This window comes from Podarcis gaigeae (genome assembly GCF_964106915.1).
Source record: "Podarcis gaigeae genome assembly, chromosome: 3".
Taxonomy (NCBI): domain Eukaryota; kingdom Metazoa; phylum Chordata; class Lepidosauria; order Squamata; family Lacertidae; genus Podarcis; species Podarcis gaigeae.
Window position 1 is genome coordinate 57272407 of NC_139680.1, and position 23465 is coordinate 57295871.

A 23465-nucleotide genomic window follows, 5' to 3' on the forward strand; every position below is an offset into this window, starting at 1 on the left:
AAGTTCTGAGGTGGAGTCAGTTACAGCTGTTTCTGGCCATGCCTTCACCTTACAAGCACAGCTCCTTGGTTTTCATTATAATCAGAATGGTTCAAGCTTGGAAATGTATGCCCTGCTATCTTAAGTACTTTACATTTTTATAGCATGTTTTGTCTTCAGAACACCAGACTATTGACATTGACTAATGAATCTTCACAGAATCCCAGAGGAAGATGTGGCTGCAGATCATCGTCTTATTTTACAGGTGGGTGAACTGAAACACAGACTCTGCTTGTGTCAAGAAACAAGAGGGCCTGGAAGAAAGGTAGGATTCAGATATAGAGCTTACTTTAGCTCTATTCACAGGGAGACTGTGCAGGAAAGCTCTAGTTCTGCCTTCCCTACCCAGTCACCTTTTGTGAGTTCTGACTGTCTACATCAGCGAAACCTCTTGTTCTTGTGGAGCTTTCTGCACATTTTGGCACTCTAATCCACTGAAAATTTGGGGTTGCAGAATAAGCTTTCCAGTCATGCAAATGTACCTCTGGATTCAACCACACACATATATAGCCAATGGAGAAATGAATAATATAACACAAGGCCAAACTCTTTCTTCAAGAGTTATGTTTCAGCCACCTGGAGCCAGAAATGGGTTTCTTTACATCCAGGGAAACCAAAATGAAACTGCACCCCTAAGCCAGCCCAATAATTATGATGTAAAAGATTAACAGTTGTAATAAAATGAAACAACAAATACATTTACACAAGTCTTGATAAAGCACCATTAATGAATATTAAGGATTATTTTCAAGAGGTCTAAATTTGTTGCTGACTCTGGAATGGGAAAATTGGCAGTACCTGTTGTTTAAAGCTTTAAATTTCTAATGAAATTTCTGCAGTATTTAACTCACTCCCCTATTTTAGCATGAAATACAATGATTGCCCATGACTACTAATAATATGTATAACATTAATCATGATTTTGGTACCTCTTTGAATCAGGTGCCCAGGACTCTCATCCCACCCTAGTTCTGGCCCTGCAGTCCATGGAAAAGTGGACAGCAAAGGATCGTTATAAATCATATTGGGAAGGGTATTTCACAATTATACAATGATTGCCCATGACTACTAATAATATGTATAACATTAATCATGATTTTGGTACCTCTTTGAATCAGGTGCCCAGGACTCTCATCCCACCCTAGTTCTGGCCCTGCAGTCCATGGAAAGGTGGACAGCAAAGGATCTTTATAAATCATATTGGGAAGGGTATTTCACTGTCCAAGTGCCACAGACAGTCAAAAAAACCTTTTATCTCCACCCATTGACCTTCAGATGGCAGGGAGACAATCAACAGGTGATTGACAATCAACCTGAGCAGCATGGCGGTGCATGCTCAGATGGAAGAAGACTGGCCTTCATATATTCTGGACCCAAACAAATTTTAAGCCCTAAATTTAAGGCCTTAGTTAAAGATTAAAAGGGGGGACCCCACAGGTTGTGTGATGCTGTTTTTGTGAGTGGAAAACTGCAAACTGAAAATGCAAAATGGCATATTTATGATAATTTCTAGCAACACACTAAAACTTAGGAACTAAAAGAGGAACACATACACACACACCACATAGAGAAGTTTATGATGTGGTGAATGCGCCTCCAGTGTTTCTCTGGGATACCATTTTAAAGTATTTATATTGCTGGCTGGGATCTGGCCTCTGATAAGAAAAAATTGATAGAGCAAGCAACAAGCTCAATAAAACTAGATCATTTTTTCCCTTATACAAGGAATCACTAAAATGAAGAAGTATAATAGTTTCAGATAAACCTTTCAGCTAAACTTCTTTTGCTGTACTTTTCCATATTTCTCAGAACAATACTAGATTCGAGATTTCTCATCTTGATGACTTTAGTTTGTGGTCCCAGCAGAAACCATTCCAGCTGAGTTTTGGATATCTTTTCAAATTTTGATTGTTCAAAACACTGCAAAAATAAGGTGAAATTATTCAACACTGTTCCACTGGATGTGTTGCTGATTATTTTATCAAATTCACATTTCTCCCCCTCACATAAAAAGTAGCTCATCATTCATTCAACTTTTCCCATTTTTTCTTATTATGTCCAATTTTAATATACCTATAAGGGACATAGAACAAATATATTGGGAATATATTATTCCTGAAGGAGTAATATCTTCTAGTTACAAGTAAACAAATGCATTTGTGTTTACTTATTACTAAAAAATATTACTCCTTTAGGAATAATATATTCCATATTCAGAATTAAGAATGGCATTTCCAATAGTGCACAAATATGATTGTAAAAGTACTAGAAATAGTCATTAGTTTCTTTCCACAAATTCTCCATTCTAGCTCTCTGCCTAACATGAAACTTTTCAGAGCTCGTTTTGATGTTATATGAAACTGTCCATTTCTTGTTCCAAAGAAACTGTTCTGCATATCACAGAGAAACTGAGTATTACCCTGTGGTTATCAAAGGGATTTTAAACATTACATGATCAAAAGGAAAGTAGCTGATTAGCAAAGGGATACTTAATCCAACTTTGTCCAAGTTGGGTGTACATGGAGATGTCCACAAAGAAGGCCTGTATTTGAATAAAATTCATTGCTATAGGAGAGGGCAACTCCATGTCTGCTTTGGAAGACCCATGCCATTAGCAACACACAGATAATGTGATTAGAGAAATGCAGTGTCCCTGTGCGTTCTGCTCATAGATGAGGAAGAGGAAACCTGGTTGTGTATGAATTGGAGCTCCATGTGTGCAGCTTTTGTTGTTTTCCAAATTATTCCCTATAGGATGGAGCTCCTATTACCAAAAGACTGTTTCTTCCTCCTTTGTGAAAGAAAGACTAAAAGAGGAGGGCAGCACTAATCTTCAAACCAACAAATAATTAGGAAATTATAAAAAGGAGATAGAAAAAATGTTTCATGTTTTTGGAGAAGCACTCTATACTATACCCTACATAACTGCTGCTCTGGAACTTTTACATGGAAGTTAATCCCCATCAGTAGGCCTTATTTCTTCTCATGCTAGTAATAGCTGGGTGGGATATAAATAATGCTATTATTATTATTATTATTATTATTATTATTATTATTAGTGTGGGAGGGATAAGTGATCCTATGCTGCAAACTCAGTTGACAATATCTGTTGGCATACAGTATTAAGAGTTTAGGAGAGCACAAACTTTCCTTCCTTTCTTGTCAACCACGGCAAACTGATGGATGACTATAAAGTTACTATGAATTCTTTTTAGGCCTCTAATAGCACAAGTACAAGAAAATAAACTTAACAAGCTCTCTGTTCAGAGGCTTTTTCTATCTAACGTTGCATATCTTTTGCTTCTTCTAACACAAGGAGCAAATGGTAAGTAGGGCCACTCAAGCTACTTGAGTATGTTTCCTCTGATAATCAGAAGCATGTTTTACACTTTTTATTACACATTTTTCTGGCTGGCTGGTACTTAACTGCACCATGTTTTACGTTTTTGTAAGCTCTCTTCCTTGCTGTACTTATAAAGAGAAATGGCCCTGATTAACTGGCTAAGATAATCAAATGTCTGGCTCACTTCATTTTAATGCAAAGCATCACTTGGGTATCTTCAACAGAAATGCCTGTTTCTGTCCATTATAGCGTCACCTGCTGTACTAAGGGTACATTCCAGTTCCACATTAGTTAATACTGTATCTATGTTTCGCACATTAACCACACTATACTTCTAAGCACAGCACTGGTAAAAGATAATAGCAGCATAGGAAATAGAATCATATAGAATCATAGAACTGAAGAGTTGAAAGGGATCCTGAGGATCATCTAGTCCAACCGCTTACAACGCAGGAATCCCAACTAGATTGTACATGGCAGATGGCCATCCAACCTCTGCTTAAAAGTCTCCAAGGAAGGAGAGTCCACTACCTCTCCTGGGAGTCTGTTCCACTATTGAACAGCTCTTATTGCTTGAAAGTTATTCCTGATGTTCTAGGAAGGAGCAACCTGCCTGCTCCTTTGTCACCTTCAGCTGTGGTGACCTGGAATTTATTTTAAACCAAGTTGTGCTTTCATGGACAAGTTGTCTGCAAAGCCACAAGTGAATGGCAAAGATCTTGATCCAGATATTATGGGCTATTTGTAACACACACACACACACACACACACACACACACACACACACTTCATTTAAGTGCTGAGCTACACATTTAGTTTGGCCCTGAGTTGTATAGATGAAACCCTAAAAAGAAAAGGGTGGTGGGAAGCAAATGGAAGAGCTGGCTGCAGCAATTTTTTAAAACAATATTATGTTAAGTGCAAAAGCATTAAATTTGTATAAATGCTCTACTATTTTCATATCCACCCTTCTGGCACTGATTAGTCCAATTGAAGAGATATATAGTTGAACTACACTGTTTGTAATTTTTAATCTAGAAACATCAAAACACTTAATTCTTAGAAATCACTGAATATTCTGCTTGATTTCACTGTGTAATATAGGCAGTGTCCTTATGGAAATCTTATAAAAATAAGCAGCTAAGAGACTAGGCTTTGTGTGTGTGAGAGAAAACTAGTTACTTTTTTAAAGCATACATTTGAGAGCTGAAATATAGCAGAGCTACACTCATCATTGCCCTTCATAAGCCAGATCACATTCTTGCTAGGAAGTTCCACCTTTGATAGCACAGGTGTTAACAGCTTTGGTCTAAACCACTGAGCCTAGGGCTTGCCGATCAGAAGGTCAGCGGTTCGAATCCCCTCGACGGGGTGAGCTCCCGTTGCTCGGTGCCTGCTCCTGCCAACCTAGCAGTTCGAAAGCACGTTAAAGTGCAAGTAGATAGATAGGTACCGCTCCGGCGGGAAGGTAAAAGGTGTTTCTGTGCGCTGCTCTGGTTCGCCAGAAGCGGCATAGTCATGCTGGCCACATAACCCGGAAGCTGTCTGAGGACAAACGCTGGCTCCCTCGGCCTATAGAGCGAGATGAGGTCCGGAACCCCAAAGTCGTTCGTGACTGGACTTAATGGTCAGGGGTCCCTTTACCTTTTTACAGTGTGAAGAACCCAAACAGAAAGCAAAAGTGAGTAGAGGAATTGGACATTTCTCCTGTGGAAAGTTTCACAAACTGTTACTCACATGAGATGCCCATTCATTTCCCCCTTTCCATATTATTAAACTGGGAGTATTATTTGCTCTTATTTCCTTTTTCCGTGTTTCAAAACTCTGCAATAATTTCCATTCTAAAAAACAACAACAAAGCTTCATTCTGATACCTTGTATGCAACATTGGGTGGGGGGACAGCAGGGGAGCCAACAGAAAAGAATGAAATAATGAAATGTGATTCCAATGTTTGTTTGCTATTACGTGATATATTTATGTGTTTGTATATTGCAAACTGCCCTGTGATCCTCGAATGAAGGGCAGTATAGAAATTTAAATAATAATAATAATAATGATGATGATGATGATGATGATGATGATGAAGTTGGTGCACAGGGACAGGATGATATGAAAATCTGGACCACTGGGCCAAAAAAGATTTGCTACCCCTGGATTATAAGAATGCATGCCAAATGTGGTTAACACATGCCTTAGCAGATGCCGAACTACAATTCCCACCATCCCTGACATTTGGTCATGTTGGCTGGGGCTGCTGGGCATTGTAGTCCAACAGCATCTAGCAGGGCTAATGTAGCTGCAGGCCTTTTACGCACCTTCTGAATCAATGTACAGCAGACACTCAGATACCTGTGACTGGATTTCCCATCGCTTTAAATCTGAGTACTGTATTGGCCCGAATATAAGCCACACTTCTTCTTCCAAATTCCGACTGTGAAAAGTTAAAGTGCAGCTAATAATTTGCGACCTTACAAAAAGCCCGATATCACTGCTGAAACAGGCAGACGGTTAGCCCTCCCTTAACTCTTGCTGGAGCCCTTGCAAACGGGGCTGGTGGGTGGCTGGCGGGCAGCCGCCGGTGCCACTGCCTCACACTTCCCACTGTGCACCTCCACTGTCATTTGGGGGGGTGCCCGCCCAGTGCTTGGAACGGTGGGCAGTGGGACAGCGAGTGCCAGCGGGAGCTGCTGCGCCACTGCCACCATGCGATCTCCCTCTGCCTGCCCCGCCAGTGTTAATAGGGCGGGGGGAGGGGCCTGCCTGGTGTGGTGCGAACTACGCCCCCCCCCCCTGCAGAATGTCTCTTTATGCTCAGCCAGCCCCACCGCTGTTAGGGAGCGTATAGGGTGCCCGCCCTGCAAGGAGGGGCAGCCAGTGGTGGGTTGTGGGTGTGTGGGTGGGCTGCCACCGCCACTGCCCTACGCAAACCTCCCCCAGCTGCACCGTGTAGGGCTGGCGCTCTGGGGGATTGTCAGGGTGCCTTTGGCAGCCCGCATCATGTACCAGTGCACTGTGTGGGTCCTCTAGGGCTGCAATTTTTTGCTTGGACCATGTGGTCGCCGCCATGTATTGTCTTTTTTTCCTTTCCCCCCTCTTCAATTTTAAAGGTATGGCTTATATTCAGGCGCGGCTTATATTTGGGCCAGTATGTAAGTAAGAGCATTGGGTGGGAAGCTGAGGAAGAACATAGTACTGGAGGAGTGAAAGTTTAATCCCTTTCCTGGACACCATTTCCCCAGTGAAAACCACCCTTTCATTGTTTACTGACCCGTAGAGCAAGCAAGCAAACAAACTTATGTGTTCAAATGAACCATTTAACAAGGTTGCCATTTGTGTGAAGACGAGGATCTGCTTGCATGCAACGCTCCAACAGACCTTCTTAGGTTTTCAGGGAAGCCTCATCTCACAAGCCATAGCTTTGGGATTCAGCTCATAGAGAAAGTCAATGATCTCTATCCAGATCCAGCCCAATCAAAACTCAACCATGCACAGTCCCACTTTGGCCTATTGTTCTCCTTTTAGATGATGTTACATCCAGCCAAAGTCCGCCCGGCTCCTGCCTGGCCCCTGGAAGCATCTCATTCTTCAAGTAAGGCCAATAGTCTCTCAAAGAAACTGGTCTGAATATAGAATCACAGAATCAGACATTGGGAGGGACCCCAAGGGTCATCTAATCCAACCCCCTCCAATGCAGGAATCTCAACTAAAGTATACATGACAAATAGCTATCCAACCTCTGCTTAAAAACTTTCAAGGAAGAAGAGTACACCACCTCCTAAGGGAGTCTGTTGCACTGTCAAACACTCTTACTATCAGAAAATTATTCCTGGTGTTTAGTCAGAATCTCCTTTCTTATAACTTGAATCTGTTCATTTGGGGTCTAGCCTGTGGAGCATGTGGAGCATCCACCCTCCATGTGACAGCAATATGATTCACTTATTGTTTGGGGATGTGCAAATTAGGTTGGTTTGCATTAAATTTTCAACCAAACAGAATTTCCCCCTCATCCTTCCTTATCTCGGTAAGACTTAGGCTGGATCTACACAGACCTTTGAAACGTTGTTAGAACAATATTAGATATAGCGCTCTAAAAAGTCACAGGGCATACTGGTAAATAAAAAACGTTCCTACCTTGTTTTGTCAGTAACAACGCAGTTTCCCTATTTCAGGGTCCTCTGTAGCACCCTCTGGTGTCACATTTTAATAATGCATTATTAATGTGTCTGTTAAGTTATGAAAATCCTTCCTTAATCCTTCTTTAACATTATAAACCATGAGTGTAGATCAGCCCTTAATCTCATTTAGCTGAAATGGTGTGTGTGTGTGTGTGTGTGTGTGTGTGAGAGAGAGAGAGAGAGAGAGAGAGAGAGAGAGAGAGATATGCTACCTAAGCCAAATGCATGATTTAAATTTCAGATATGAATGTGAAATATCCTTATTTTTAATCTTGGCCAAATCCAAATACACAGCCCTACTGAAGTATAAAATTGAGTGCGTATGATCAGCATCACTTTCTTCTGCTGTTACACTGATTTGCAATGGATACAATCCAAAACAAAGTTAAGCATGCTTAGTTCTGTATTGCATTGTGGCCAACCGAGTCAAGACTCTAACCCCAAATTCAAAGCAATACTATGTTGTGATACTGCAAATATGTAAATCCTTCAGGCAGCCTCTGTAAGCAGAGGCCTATGAGATGAGAAACTGGAACTAATCAGGTCAGACACTTCTCCTAATGCCTATATAATAATACATACAGTGTTAGCATTTTTCTCTCTCCATTTCTTAGTCTCTGAATTTCCTCCTGCCAAATCCTTTCCATGCCTTGCTAAGCAACATATTAATTCCAGCTGGTCCATTAAAATCATTAAGTGGAAATTATTGTTACTTTTTAGAATGAGAACTATAAACACACACACATCCCTCTCTGCATAATCCAAGAATATTGTAGACCTCAGTTGATTTCACTTTATATAACCCATTAATAGCACATAGCAGCATCAAAAGCAACAGATTGTAAGATTACTCTAGCATTGTGTTCACTGCCCAACAGTTACAGAGGCACAAAAAGAAAGGGCCAGTTCTCACAAAACCATTAGTAATTTCATCAGTATTCCTTGCCTGTGATACTCACAGGGAGGGAAATAGGTTCAGTCCATACAAAGCATGGCTATCAAATGATCGCAGAATGCCTACATAACATCCATGCAGATATGTCCCCAGACTCAAAAATAAAGCTTACATCTTAATGTCCAATGTCACAAGCACTCCCTGGGTGGTGTCAGATCAACCTTTTCAAACCCAGCATCCACTTTCAACTTTAACCTGTAACCCACTTTCTCTCCTTTTTTAGTTTCAGTCTCCCTTGTCTTTCTCCTTCTCTCACATGTTTGCCTCTCTGTCTTTGTTTTTTTAAAAGACAACCTAAAGCAACAAATAGAAAAGAAAATGAAGTTGGTCCCACAGGTGCTAGCCGCATTAGGCTATGCATTAGGCTATTAGGCATAGCATTAGGCTATGCTTTGTGGCACTTAGGTGTCCCAACCAAATCCCCACACCCTCAGGTCAGGTATGTTTCCATAATTTGGAGGTAACCCATGGCACACTTGGCAAAAGCCCAACCACACCTCATCTAGATGCTTCTTGGGGCACATTGAGTGAAGCTGAGCTACACTGACAGAGCCTGAGTGCAATGTCCTTGTGGATCAATGGAATAAGAAATGGGTCCTCAGACCACAGAAAAACAATTGTAGTAGTATAATATAAAGCAGGGCTGTCCAACTTTTCATACCAAGAGGGCTGCAAAAGTACTTTGACATGGAACCTGGGACCACAGATTGCATTAAATTTTCTTGCCGTGCATGGCGCAGGGGAGCGAGGCCAAAATTTGATGCATTCCCCCCAAGCCCTCATGTTGCCTTCCCAAAGCCGGCTAAGCAAGACACTGGACTTTGGAAGGGAGGTATGAGGCTCTGGCAGGGCCAGTGTGGTGTAGTGGTTAAGAGCGGTAGATTTGTAATCTGGTGAACCGGGTTCGATTCCCCACTCCTCCACATGCAGCTGCTGGGTGACCTCTCTGAAGTCTCTCAGCTCCACTCACCTCACAGAGTGTTTGTTGTGGAGGAGGAAGGGAAAGGAAAATGTTAGCCGCTTTGAGACTCCTTTGGGTAGTGATAAAGCGGGATATCAAATCCAAACTCTAGAGCTCTTCCACCTTCTTCCCAAAGCTGTGAAAGTGTTAACTAGGCTTTTGGAGGGAGATGGTAGGGCTTTAGGACCCCATTGGAGCCCTCAGGCCTCCTTCCCAAAGTCCAGGGTCTCACTTAGGCTTTGGGAAGGCAGTGTGAGGTTGCAGAGGGGCTGGCATCAAATGTTGCCAAGGGCTGCCAAAAAGGCCTTGAGGGCTGCATGTGGCTCTTGGGTCATGTGTTGGACTGCCTTGGCACAAAGAGACAGGAAGAGAAAGGTAGTAGGCATAACAACAAGGGAAGGATGGCAGGGCATGAGGATAGGAGAGAGTGAAAAAGAAACAGAAAATGGGTGGAGTGGAGCAAGTCTGCCTCTGAGGATACCCTAAGAAAGCTTTAATAGTGTCAGTGAAATTCTGCATCCTGATTTTTTTGCTGGCAATTTACTCTTCCAAGCAGGCTTGCATTTATTTTCCATTTTATTCTTTCTATAAAGGAAATTTAGCTTTGGGCAGCACAGTCCAGGTTTTTATTTTTTTACTAAACAAACTCTATATGTATACAAAGTTTTAGAAGAATAGTCTCCAAAGCAGGTTCTACAGAAGGAAAAGGAAAGTTGCAGTAAAAGTCACTAGCAACAATATACATTTTATCAATTTAATTCTAGAAAAGCCTTCATCATTCTCCCGGAATATAGATGTGATAAATATGTTAATGGAAGATTTTGATGATTGAGTTTGTAAAACTACAAAGCCAGAAAGAAATTACTATTTGCTTTTCTAAATTAAAAAAAAAAAAAAAATTCAAATCAAATCATGAATAGGAAGGTGGGAAAAAAGCTAGCTGAAGATGATCAGAGAGACATAGCACTTAAACTCTCTCAGACTGGAGGCAGAAGATTGCAGAACACTGAAGCTGGTATGATACAGAGATCAGCTGCCACATACCGGTAATTCCAAGGAATCTGGGAGCTTTATGTTATGTTAGACTAACCACAGGTTGTTGCTGTAGTGAATGTGGTCTGTCTCTTTAATAACCAAGCCTAGTCTGTGATATTAAGTCCCTTCCCTAGGTGTGCTGGCTTTCATAGAGGAAGGAGAACGAGTTGGAACCTTATTTTGGCTACTTGCCAAGTCCTTATTACATCTATTGAAGTTATCCACACTCCAAACCCACAGTTGCAATATCCAAACCTGGCCAAAGTTAGTGAAAACTAGCCAACTTCAAAATAAAGGGTTCAGATAAACTGAAACAAAATGGAAACGTCTGGTATCTTCATAGCAATGCCAGAAGAGAAGACGTAAGTAGTAGCAGACACAAGAGCTAGGGTTAGTAAAGTGCCTTGTAAACAATGGTTTCCCATTATGTATGCATGAGGCCACTGTTGTTTTGAGTGTATGAAGTCTTTCAGGTATGTACTCAATGTACTCAGTCTCCAACCCCGCTGTGACCAGTAATACAACTGTGATCACATCTTGTTTGGGTATCTTGGCATTTATATTCACAGGTTCTGGGCAGTGTTACCCCCTTCTTCTCACAGTTAATAAAGCCCTTTCTACTTTGAACCACCAAAATGGCTTTTCTCACCAGCCATAGTTGAAACGAATGGTGCACAGCTTTTTCTTTTCACAAGATTTCATTATACAAAACATAACATACACACAAAAGGTGTGACACCATCTATGTATGTTCTCTCCCCCCGCCCCTGGTCCATCATCATGTCACAACCCAGCACAGATTATTTTCTGACACAACAAATAAGTCATAAAGATTTCTCTTTTTACCTGAAAGGAAGCAAGATAACACATCTTTCCCCTTTGCTCTTTGCTGTTATACTTACTTGTACTAGTTCAGTCATTTTCCCCTGTTGAATGCACAATTCCTTTCCAGTACTAGGACACATATATTCCTCTTTGTTTTAAATACCTCCCTTGTGCATTTCTGACAGGCAGAGTCTTTTATCCAAAAGGTGGGCTGTAGTGGAGTCTTTTATATCTAGTTTTAAAGGAACATCCAAACTACAATTTATACATCTGTACAATCCCCTGCTGTTTCAAAGAGGATCTTCTGACTTCTGTGCCAGGCAGTATTTCACTGCTTGAAAAGAGGCCTTGGGATTTTCCTATAAGCTAGCAAGGCGATAATTTTCATGCCATTTGGAAGTCATATAGTTCCCTGATATCTGCAGTCTGAAAATAGAGGCAATGTGCCATCAAATTTACACAGTTAACAGGCACAGCGTTTTTTTAGCAGTGGATCCTGAAAAGTCTACAACAATATAGTTACATGCTCCAGACTTCCCCAACTTCCAGTGGCAGTGCTAATTTGAGTATCCTTTAAAGGAGAGCGCACTGGGGACTTAACAGTGTTCTTGTAATGTTTTGTTTCTTTACTAATATGCAAGCAGAGCATAGGTGGAGGTGAATTGACAGCATGCATATTCCTGCCAGGCAGCAGGGCCACTATCCCACATCAGATCAGCAGAGAGAGATACTTGCTCCTCCAAACCCAGGTGCCTTCAGCTCTCACCCTCTCCACCCCGCACCCAGTCTCATGGTCTCTGTTCCCAAACACCTGGTTCTTCATGCACATATAGCTCAGGAGGAAAGTGTGTCAACTGTCAAATTATCTATGTTCAAATTCTGTTAGGTTCTCCCATTCAAAGCACTCAAGAGCGATCCAGCTATTTTGTAACCATTAACTCTCATTGAGGAAACCTTCACCATCCACTCTTGGGCTATTAACCAGCAGCACTGTCTGACAAAAGAAATCGGAAAAATAAGTTGGCCAGCAGCAGACATTAGCAATGTTATCAGCCAATAGATATCACAAACAAGGAAGCCATCTGATATAAAGAAACTTTCTCCAAAGTCTATTTTCCATTGCAGTTGGCAGACATTTTCTAATTCCAACTCTTAAACAGTCCTTTCTTAGGGCGATATTCTCCACCTATTTTACATTAAGGGTAGCCCATCAGAACATGTCCCCGATACTAAATATAGCCCAGAAATTCGCATTAAATATTATTGAAGTTCCCTTTTTCAAATGAAGCAGAGGCATGATAGGCTCTAGCTGCCAGGATGCTGGGTGTAAGAGAATTGCCAGTGTGAAATCAAAGAGCCGAAAGTTTCCTGTAGGGAATTAATAACAGATGTAAAAAAGAGTTGATAACAGAACAAATGTGACTAAAACAGGCTTAAATGAACATTTAGATAATGTTAACTGATGTAGCTGTGAGTCTCGAGACATTTGACAGCCAGGAGTTAATTTGAATAGCTAAATTAAAAGGATGCCCGGAAGGGATACAAGAGTGTACTATTGAAAAATATCAAAAATACTTAGAAGAGAGCTCCTGAGGAAGAAGTAGTAAGTGTACACTATAACACTTAGGCACGACACTCACTCTATTACAGTTAGTTGTGGAGTTTTTTGCTTTGGGGTGGGGGCGATTGTCTACCTATGCCAGTGTCAGAAGAAAGGAGAATTAAATGACTGTGGAAGAAAAAGCAGGCCAATGTTTACTTATAACTTAGCATTGCCATACATCTGGTAAAACCCGGACATGTCCTCTTTTGGGGGGCCAACATGCCCATCCAGTCGGATTTTAATATTTTAAAGGAAATGTCCAGGTTTGGGTTGTTTTTGGGGGGGCTAGGCGGTTTGGGGGGGCATGTGCATGTTCAGGAGGGTGCTGTGCCCCAGAAGTGGAGGTGCTGCAGCGGAGGAAGGCTGTCGCAGCAGAGAACAGGTAGGAGCTGGAGTCCCACCTCTGCTCGGGATGACAGCGGCTTGGGCTCAGGCAGCTCTGCACGCCGTGGTCATTGCCATCCTGAACCAGGGAAAGAGGTGTGTGGGCACAGTGGTAGCCCCACACACCTGTGCACCTCTTTTCCCAGCTCGGGCTGCCCTCTTTTTTGTTCTCCAAGATATAGCAACCCCATTATAGCTTTAAAATAAAGGAGTACTAACGACTAAGAATAAAGAGATGGATAGGTCAGGTTTATCAAACAGCACCCTTCATTTCATCTCACTCCAGATGTAGGCATAAAAAAAAATGTTGCCTTGTTTATTTTATGGTTCACTGAATTGTCTTCATTGTAAACTATTGTGGAATCAAAGGGCGGCATCTACATTTTTAAATAAATAAATAATAACTGCCGCTCAGTTCTGTTCCATACTGCAGTTCTCTTTGTAACAGAATAGCAGGATTGAACTGTCCGAGCTCCGGACAGCAGCTGAGGTGTGTTGTGCATACACTGTGAAGGGCAAATGATGAGCACTAGGATAGCACCTGGGTACCTATAGCTTCTCTCATCTGACATCTTTGCTCATTCAAGACTGCTGTTTGCATAAATGATGGGCTTGAGATAACTACCCCTTAAAAACATCATTCTGGTTAAATGCTGCTGCTGTGGGTATTCTGTTTTTCTTCTTATTGTTGTTTTCTATATTTAATGTTGCATGTATGGCTTCCCCAGAGAGGCTTGCCTGGCCCCTACAATATTCTCTCTTATTTGCCAGGTGAAGACTTTCCTCTTCCCCCTGGAGCTTTTAATAGCCTTTATTTGAATGAGTGTTAAAGTTTCCCACATGGGCTTTGTGTTGTTGTTTATATGCTACTACTTTACAGTGGTAGCTTGGTTTTTGAACATCTCCGTTGACAAGCATTTCAGGTTTTGAATGTCTCCACTGACGAACATTTCAGTTTTCAAACGCCTTAAACCTGGAAGTAAATGTTTCGGTTTTCGAACACGCCTAGGAAGTCAAACATGCCACGCAGCTTCCGCTGATTGCAAGATCCTGAGGCCTAGCTGTCGGCTATTGAGTTTTCAGTTTTCGAACGTTTCGGAACTTGAATGGTCTTCCAGAATGGATTACCTTTAAAAACTGAGGTTTCACTGTATTTGTTTCAAAATACTGTTTTAAAAGTTTTTTAAAAAATATATATTATTTTGTTGGTAAATGTTGCATGATATTTTTGAATTTGACATGCTGTTGGATAGGCAGTATAAAAGTAGAACTTAAATAAATGAAAATTTGTATTTTTTTTGTTGGGGGGAATTAGAGATTAATGTGGAAGAAAGATGGAAGGGCCTTATGAATGAATACGTTCACTTTACATGGCTTAGGTAGCAATTGATCTGCCCATCCCTGCTCTTCAGCCACTATCACCTGAGGTGAATTCAGAAATATCTTCTATTTTAGGCCATCTGCTCTCACTGTAAAATGTCCCACTTCATCATCTCTAGAAAAATGAGCAGTGGAAAAGAGAGACTGTATTCAAACCTATTAAGAATGGAACCCAGAAATTTGTGACAAAAGAAAATATCAAGGTGTTAAGTTATTGACAAATAATGTGCAAGTGGTATTCTTTTGTAGAGTCATAAGTGAAAAACCTTAATTCATCATGGATTTGACATTAACTAACTTCGTTCTCAGGGACGCAGGTGGCGCTGTGGGTTAAAGCCTCAGCGCCTAGGACTTGCCGATCGAAAGGTCGGCGGTTCGAATCCCTGCGGCGGGGTGCGCTCCTGCTGCTCGGTCCCAGTGCCTGCCAACCTAGCAGTTCGAAAGCACCTCCGGGTGCAAGTAGATAAATAGGGAACGCTTACCAGCGGGAAGGTAAACGGTGTTTCCGTGTGCGGCTCTGGCTCGCCAGAGCAGCGATGTCACGCTGGCCACGTGACCCGGAAGTGTCTCCGGACAGCGCTGGCCCCTGGCCTCTTAAGTGAGATGGGCGCACAACCCCAGAGTCTGTCAAGACTGGCCCGTACGGGCAGGGGTACCTTTACCTTTACCTTTAACTTCGTTCTCAATCCAAGCACTCATTACAGTTGGATCTGACTTCAGAGGTAGTTGCTTCATTGACTGCTCAGACACAGAGAGACTGGTTTTAAATGGAGTATCTATGATATGTGTCTGTGAATGTACATATTGAAAGGTCATTCAACTCTGGCCTTCTGGCCCAGAACTGATTAACAGTTTGTGTGACTCTGTTTAAAACTGTAAATGCTACATGATTCATAACAAAATAGTAAGAACCATCAACATTAAAAAAAACAAAAACTGGCATAATGGGAAACAATTTTACTGGATTGGATGATTTTTGCCATACCATTCAAATGTTCCAGATATTAGGTGATCATAACTGAAAAGAGGGGCATGCACCCCTTAGTCCCTCCTCCTTTTCAAAATAATCCCATAAGCTAACAACCATAAAAATATCACCTGAATATCTTGAGCTATTAACGTGCCTTTATCAAGCTCACAACTCTGGGCAGGTCTTGCAAGTTAAGGCATACCCACAATATGATAGTTGTGTTTACAGAAATTTGATAGCAAACCGCATAACAATAGCACAGCAACCATACCATCAGTTCAACTATTTTGGTCTCCATTATCTCACACTTACAGTGTATGTTTAAAGCTAGAAAAATTGAAATCCAGGACATGGATGACTGTTTTCCTTGACTGGATTCTTTAATATGAAATATAGTGTGGACAAATTGAAATAAATCACCAGTATATTCAATGTTTTGAATCCTTTTTCTTCCAATCCACTTTCAATGCCCTATTTTGTAGATAACTGCACAGTACTGTTACTGTTTTTACTACCATCATCAGACAATAACAGCTGTAGTCATTTCCCCTGGTAGCTTCAACAGGGACACTTGGTATGAACAAACAAAACTCCATGTGCTCCAGCTAGTGGAGTTACACTTTGTCACGTCGTTTGTATGTAAAAATCATGGAGTAATTATTTCAATGGGAGCTTTTTATTAGCATCTTAGTGGCATTGCTTTGTCGCAGACTGGCACTCACATTTTGTTCAGCCTTATTTCACATACCAGCTGTGATTTTAGCAGTTTCTATAGACTCATTTAAAGTTAGATTCAGCTTTGTGAAGACAGTTGCCATAAGGCAGAGGCGCCACTTAATTCCCACTTAGCTTCTCAAAATAACTCATAGGGGAATCTTTTCTTTCTTCTGTGTGCAAGTTAAACTCTCGCTTTGGCTAATAGATGTTAGATGTGTGCTTTAAAGTAAGAATAATGTGCCCTTCGCTGCGCAGAGTTGTGACACCTCTGTATAAACCCATTGACAACCCAATCTCTTTTAAGATTAAAAGAGAGGGGGGAGAGAAAGAAAGATAATATGGCTCTGCTGAATTCTTTGGAACTCTCACAATTCAGGGGGATGATGGAATGGTACTCTGGAAGCCATCACATCTGTTAAGAGAAGACTGCCTTTCAGCTGTTGGTTTGCTACTGTAGTTTTTCTTATAAGGTGGAAAGGGTGATGATGAAATGATACAAGGGTTTGCAGGGACAGTGGATAGATGTGAAAAGATCATATAACTACATGGTGATAAGGAATGTTTTTATCTTTTAGGTTCATGTTCATTGAAACTGGGAATACACTTTCCAAACAAATTAGTAGTAAAAACCAGTAGGTGGTGGCATGGTAGAGGCCGTCACTCACCTGACCCCTGGTCAGTTGCATCACTGTTGCTTAATGAGAGGTAGAGGGGGAGGGAGGAGGAGATGGCAAGGTCACTGTGGTGCAAAAACACCAGCGGGAGCACCAGATTAGTTCTGCTGGTGTGTTTGCGTCTCATCAACCCTACTGCCACCTATATCTCCATGTTCTAGGACCTTTCCTGATATTTATGTCAAGACTAGTTGTTAATTACCTGGGCCTTCTTCTTTTCCCTTTTGGAAGATGGGGACTGCATTTGCCACCTCCAGTCTGCTGGACTTCACTTGTTCGCCGAATTCTCAAAGATTATAGACAGAGGCTCTGAGATTACATCCATAAGCTCCTCTAGTACCCTTGGGTGCAGCTCATCAGTCCTGGAGATTTGAATTCTTTAAAGTAGCTAGGTGTTCCTTTACCACCTCTATTCCTATTTGGGACTGCAGCTACCTCTTTGCATCATTTATTCAGTTATCACCAAGATGGGCACTGTTTTCCTTTTGGGTGAAGCAGAGGCAAAGTAGGAGTTGTCACCCAAAAGCATTTCTCTTTCTTCTCCGTGCAGAGAACCTACTACTTAGTTGTTTTTCTCTTGCTTTGAACATAGCTGAAGAAACCTTTATTATTATTTTTAACTCTCTTGCAAGCCTGAACTGATTCTAAGCTGTGGCCCACCTAAGCTTCTCCCTGCACCTGTTGGCTACTCTTGGCTTCTCTTCCTTCGTGATTTCCCCTTTCTTATACATGCCGTTCTTAAATCTCAGCTCATCTGTAAGTTCCCTATGCAGCCACACAGGTCTCTTTAGATGCCTACCCTGAATACAGGCAGGCAGAAGGCAAACAAGGAAAGAAGGAATCAAGCATAGGATTGCAGCAAGTTTAGGAAATGACACGGGGAAGGACTATTGAGCAGACAACCCAGACCTATTTAAAACAAGGAGATGTCAGAAGAACCTATGGGCTGTTGATTTGCAGGTTTATTTTAGGGGGTTCACACTGAACCCCAGAAATATAATTTTGTTCCTCTATAACCTCAAGTGTCTCATCACAAATAGCATTCAAGCATGGGCTAGGATACTTCTAGTCCAAGTTTTGGTTGTTCCTGCCATGGGTTGAGTATGCTCCTAGCATCTGGATTAAGGGTTTATATTGACACTGGGTAGCTACTAACTCGTGGCACAGAAGAGAATTGGATAAATGACTGTTTTGGAGATTTTCTTCATAGGCATTGAAAATGAGATGAACCAATGTGTTCCGTTTTTTTAATTGTAATGTAGAAGGTTGCCTATGAACACTGAAGTATGTACTGTATTTCTTGCTTTAGAGAGAGGACGTAAACAAACTTAAATATTAATGAAATTGATGCATGGTTTTTGAAAGCAGCCCCCTCCCCCGAATATACAGATACTAAAGCAACTAGATACGTAAGGAGGGGATTTATGGAACACTCAGCTTCACTGCTGGTAAACATGTTGAATTTCAGAATAATGTCACTGTCAGTGAACTCTTTTGTTGTGTCAAAGCAAACTTTAATTGCTTCATTTACACTCAAGGAAAACATTGCACTCCTGCTACGGTTCTGATTTATCTTTGTTGAAAGACCACATGCAAATCATACCATGGGGTCGAGACAAGCTTCATTTGAATATAAAAGATTAATGTTTTGATTATTGTTTTTCATTGTACACAAGTAAAACGGAAGTACTCCATTCACATTTCTGCAAATTAACCCTGTTAAGCTACTCACCCACCATTTACAATGGCACAAAGCTATATTTTATTCTTACTTTTGTGAATTTTGGGCCTGAATCTACCTATTCAAAATAATTGTGTGATACAGTTATATTGGGACTTTCCATTTTTAAACGTGGTGGTGGTGGTGGTGTGATGTCAGAAACTCTGTGTACTAAGGGTCAAACTGGATGTGACACTAAATGTATCATTAACAACTATATCAGGTTTCTTAGAAATCTAATAGCTTGTTTGTGGACACCCTTCCCAATTTTTATATGGTCTACAGCACATTGAGAAAGAAAGTTTAAACCTTCCCTCTCCATCTCCATTCCCATGAAAACGTCTCCCTGTGCTACTATTAAGCTTAGAGTTCCCCATGAAGATTCTCCCCATCCTGTGCCTATTATTTTAAAAAATCAAAAAGCCTTAGACCTGGTTCACATATAACATTGTGAACATTATACCATTAACTATTGCTTGCCTTCTTCCAACAAACTACATGCTGAAGCTATGGTTTGCTGTTGACTTGTGAGCCATGGTTTGTTTTACCTATAGCTTGGTACTACATGTGAACACAGCACCCTTCCTTAACCATATTTATTTCATTTTTATTTATGTATTAGATTTATATACCACCCTTCATCCAAAGATCACAGGGCAGATTGCAGTACAAAAATACATACCATAGTAACAAACAATAACCCCCACCTCAATTTAAAAGGCCATAAATTAGCTAATTAGCCAAAGGCCTGTGATAAGAGGAATGTTCTTGCCTGGCACCTAAAGATATTTAATGAAGGTGCCAGGTGAGCCTCCTTGGGATGAGCAACCACATAAAAGGCCGATTGTCATGTTGTCACCTTCTAGATCTCTCATGGAGGAGGCACATGAAGGGCCTCAGCTGATGATTGCAGGATCCAGGCTGGTTCATACATGTAATATAACCTGGAGTCTACCAGAGCATAGACAACAGAGGTAAGGTTATTCCTGTACAGACAGGGGCACATTTGCGTCACCAGCCGAAGCTAATGGAATTTACTCCATGCCACTGAGACCACCTGAACCTCAAATGACAGCAAAGGATCTGGAAGTATGCCCAAGCTGCATACCTGCTCATTCAGAGCGAGTATAACCCTATCAAGAGCAGGCAACTTCTCATCCATCTGGTCTAGAAAACCAGTCACTAGTCGTATCAGGATCGAGATTCATTTTATTGGCTCTCATCCAGTCCATCACTGAGGCAGGACAAGGGTCCAGCACAACCACTGCCACATTTGCAATAGAAGTAAAGCTGTACAATATGCTATCAGCATATTGCTGACAACGTAGTCCAAAACTCTGGATGACCCCATTTGCATGAGAGAATATGAAATCCTGAGGAAACCCATATTGAAGGCTCCACAAGGCTGAAGAGCACTCCCCAAGCATCACCCTCTAGAAATGACCATGCAAGAAGGACCAGAACCACGGCAAAGTGCCACATGTGCATAACTTGGACAGCTGCTCCAGAAGGATATGATGGCCAATGGTATCAAAAGTCTCACAGAGCTACAGTTTCTGAATGAAGCTCAGAGAAGGAGGGAAATAAAGAGAGAGAGAAAACGCTTCTTCGTAACAATACATCAGAAAATGTATCCAGTGCTACTGAGTTGGTTGCGTGTTGTACATTTTATGAAAACGGAATAAAAATATTTTAAAAACTAAATGCTTATTTCCTTTTAAAATATAGGTAAAGATAAAGGTACCCCCGCCTGTATGGGCCAGTCTTGCCAGACTCTAGGGTTGTGCGCTCATCTCAGTCTATAGGCCGGGAGCCAGCGTTGTCCGCAGACACTTCCGGGTCACGTGGCCAGCATGACAAGCTGCATCTGGCGAGCCAGCGCAGCACATGGAACGCCGTTTACCTTCCCGCTGGTAAGCGGTCCCTATTTATCTACTTGCACCCGGGGGTGCTTTTGAACTGCTAGGTTGGCAGGTGCTGGGACCGAATGACGGGAGCGCACCCCGCCGCGGGGATTCGAACCGCCGACCATACGATCGGCAAGTCCTAGGCGCTGAGGTTTTACCCACAGCGCCACCTGTGTCCCATATATATTTAATATATTTAAAATATATTAGCAGTTTAAATGGCAACACTGTCACAGAATTGCATAACTGACTAACACAGTTGCCTGCATTCTTGGACTCTCCTTGGATCCACGGATACAGATTCTCCTTTGACTATGGGACTGTCACAATGCTCTCCTGTGCTTCAGAATTCACCACTGAACCACTGGCTGCCAATGATGTATTTGGTGTTATATTTAATGCTGTCTTTGGGAATCTAGCACATCAATAGCAAGAGTTATGTCCTAGCCTTCCTCCTCATTTTTTCTGAAGTGCAGATTAGCCTTAAATATTAGCCATGGAAATAAATAGAGCTTTAGACATAAAAGTGAACAGTCCAAAAATATCAGTCTCTTTCTGTGCCAAAACTAATGGTTAGCTACAGATTGTGAGAGTAAGGCTGGGCTAGAGGGAACAAGGAATGAAGGGTTATAGCCTTCTGTTGGATGTTCCACATAATACTGTAAGTCACCCAAGGTGGCTGGGAAATCCAGCCAGATGGACGGGGTATAAATAAAATTATTTATTTATTATCATCATCATCATCATTATCATTATTGTCAGAGCTGCCCCAAGGTCCCAGCTCACAGAGGACCAACGCCAGATCGTCGTTATATACAAAAGTCTTTATTGAAGTTCAGTTTCCATTTCAAGGCCATAGCGCGCAGCTCTACGTCTTAAACCCTAGACCGCCGAAGTTCCGTCTGAATCTCCTCCCCCCTGACACCAGTTTAAGATTCTAGCCCTGCTCCACCTCTTCCTCTGCTCTCTCCTCCTCTGGGTCCTCCTGTCCGCTGAGGCATTCCCCTTTCTGGACTCTTCTGACGCTGAGTCCCCTGACTCCTCCCCCTGCCTCCGGCGGGCTTTAGGACCTGGTTCCCAATCCTCGTTCTCTGCTGTCCCGCGCGCCTGTACATTTGAACTTGGCTCTGGCGCCAACCCAGTGACCTTCCTCCTGACCGTTACACTGCTTCTATCACTGCTTCCCTCTTCCGGGATGCTGGCTGGACCTGACCTCCCCTCCGTTGCCTGACTCTCCGATGGAGGCGTGGTCAGCCCTGACTCATCTTCTCTCCCTGCTGGGGGATACGCTGGCCCCGATACCTGGGACTCTTCCCCCCCACTATGCTCTGGTGGGGAAGCTGGTCCTGATCTCCAACTGCTGCTCTGGGAGTCCCTGCTGGCCCCTTGCTTCTGGAGTGTCCCCCTTGGGACCCCCCTTGCCCTGGCCACCGGCGCCCCCTTCTGTGAATCTTCCGATTCGCTGGAGAGGCTCATGGAATCTCTCGGGCCACTGTCATCTTCTCCTACGCTGCCCTCAGATTCTTCCCCTTCGCTCTCCATTTCCTGTGCTTCTGCTCCTGAGCCCCTGACAATTATCATTATCATTATCATTATTATTATCATTATTGGAACTGGGTTACTGTTTTATGCCCAATATCTAGCTATGGATGTGTAAAAGACACAACATTCTTCTTACCTTTCTAGGTCCTGGTGTACTGCAAGCACTTTGGGTCGGTACAGTGAGAAAATATGCCTTGGACTCTTCAGCTTTATGGGTTTTAGGAGGTCTGGGAGGTGGGTTTGTGGCTTGATTTCCATATTTTCTCATCATGTAATACTGTTCTTCTGTAATCTCTTCCACAATAGACTTTGTTGGGAAACACACAATATCTTCTGCATGTTTGCTCAGCAACTGGAAAGACATATTTAAACGATGCACAGGAGCTTCCCAGATTTCTGTGGGGTTGCTGAAAGTGCTGATTAACAAGTACGAATCTGTTATTTTTTCTTCAAGCTGCAGACATGGTATACCAGCCAAAATATCCTCTTGGATGGAAAGATCCCTTAAGGAGACTTTGACTTTAAATGGAAGATGGAAATAATTGCAAAGCTCCAGAAGTTCATACTGTTTCTTATCATGGACAAGTTCAACAAAGCCCCCTTCCATGCACATTGGAAGAAGTATACTCTTGTGGGTTTCGTTTGGTGATAGAATTTGTTCACAGGCCAAAGCATTCTCTACTTTCTTCTTCCCCGGATCAACAACTTCACTTAGTTGGCACTCTGGAATTAAAAATTGGTTTCCAATAGAAACAGAGGACAACCCTTCATAAGGTGACTCAAAAGCTTTGGTAGCTACAACATGAAGCTTCTCCTTCACACTCCTTGCTATTTCTAGGTCATAGGCAGTTGGAAACTCCCGTGGTCTTCTTTTGAACTTCCCTTTATAGCTGGTAGGAATTAAAAAGTGCCTTTTATAGGAATCACCTTTGATCTCAGATGCTAAGATTCGTGTTGCCTGGCACTTTTTGTAAATGACTATTTCTCTACCAGGACACAAAATATTATACGATTGCTTATTTCTGACAGAGCCTTCAATTACCGCAACAACGATAGGAAATTCATTGCACGTCTTTTCCAAAATATCTTCCATGGACAATGGTTGAAGGAAACTGTGAATATTGTAACAGTCAGTGACGTCTTTGACTTCAACATCTAAATCTGAAAGGAAGTAAACAGTCTCTTTTTGAACTGAAAAGAGAAAAAAATTGGGTTAACTGATATTGTTGTGCAA

General features: G+C 42.0%; 1 protein-coding gene and 1 long non-coding RNA gene across 4 annotated transcripts in view; one reads left to right on the forward strand and one right to left on the reverse strand.

The window, feature by feature from the left end:
- Positions 1-23465, reverse strand: part of THEMIS (thymocyte selection associated) — a 63591-nt gene that overhangs the window by 16111 nt on the left and 24015 nt on the right. The window contains exon 4 of the mRNA XM_083731272.1: positions 22368-23422. Within this exon, the coding sequence (XP_083587398.1) occupies positions 22368-23422 (1055 nt within the window). The remainder of the gene's footprint in view (positions 1-22367; positions 23423-23465) is intronic.
- The window catches only part of LOC310841052, a 38282-nt gene that overhangs the window by 2562 nt on the left and 12255 nt on the right, over positions 1-23465 (forward strand). For 2 of the 3 annotated variants that reach the window (XR_014562301.1, XR_014562303.1), the window contains exon 2: positions 199-304. This is a non-coding gene — a long non-coding RNA (uncharacterized lncRNA). The remainder of the gene's footprint in view (positions 1-198; positions 305-23465) is intronic. The other variant, XR_014562302.1, reaches the window with a different exon arrangement.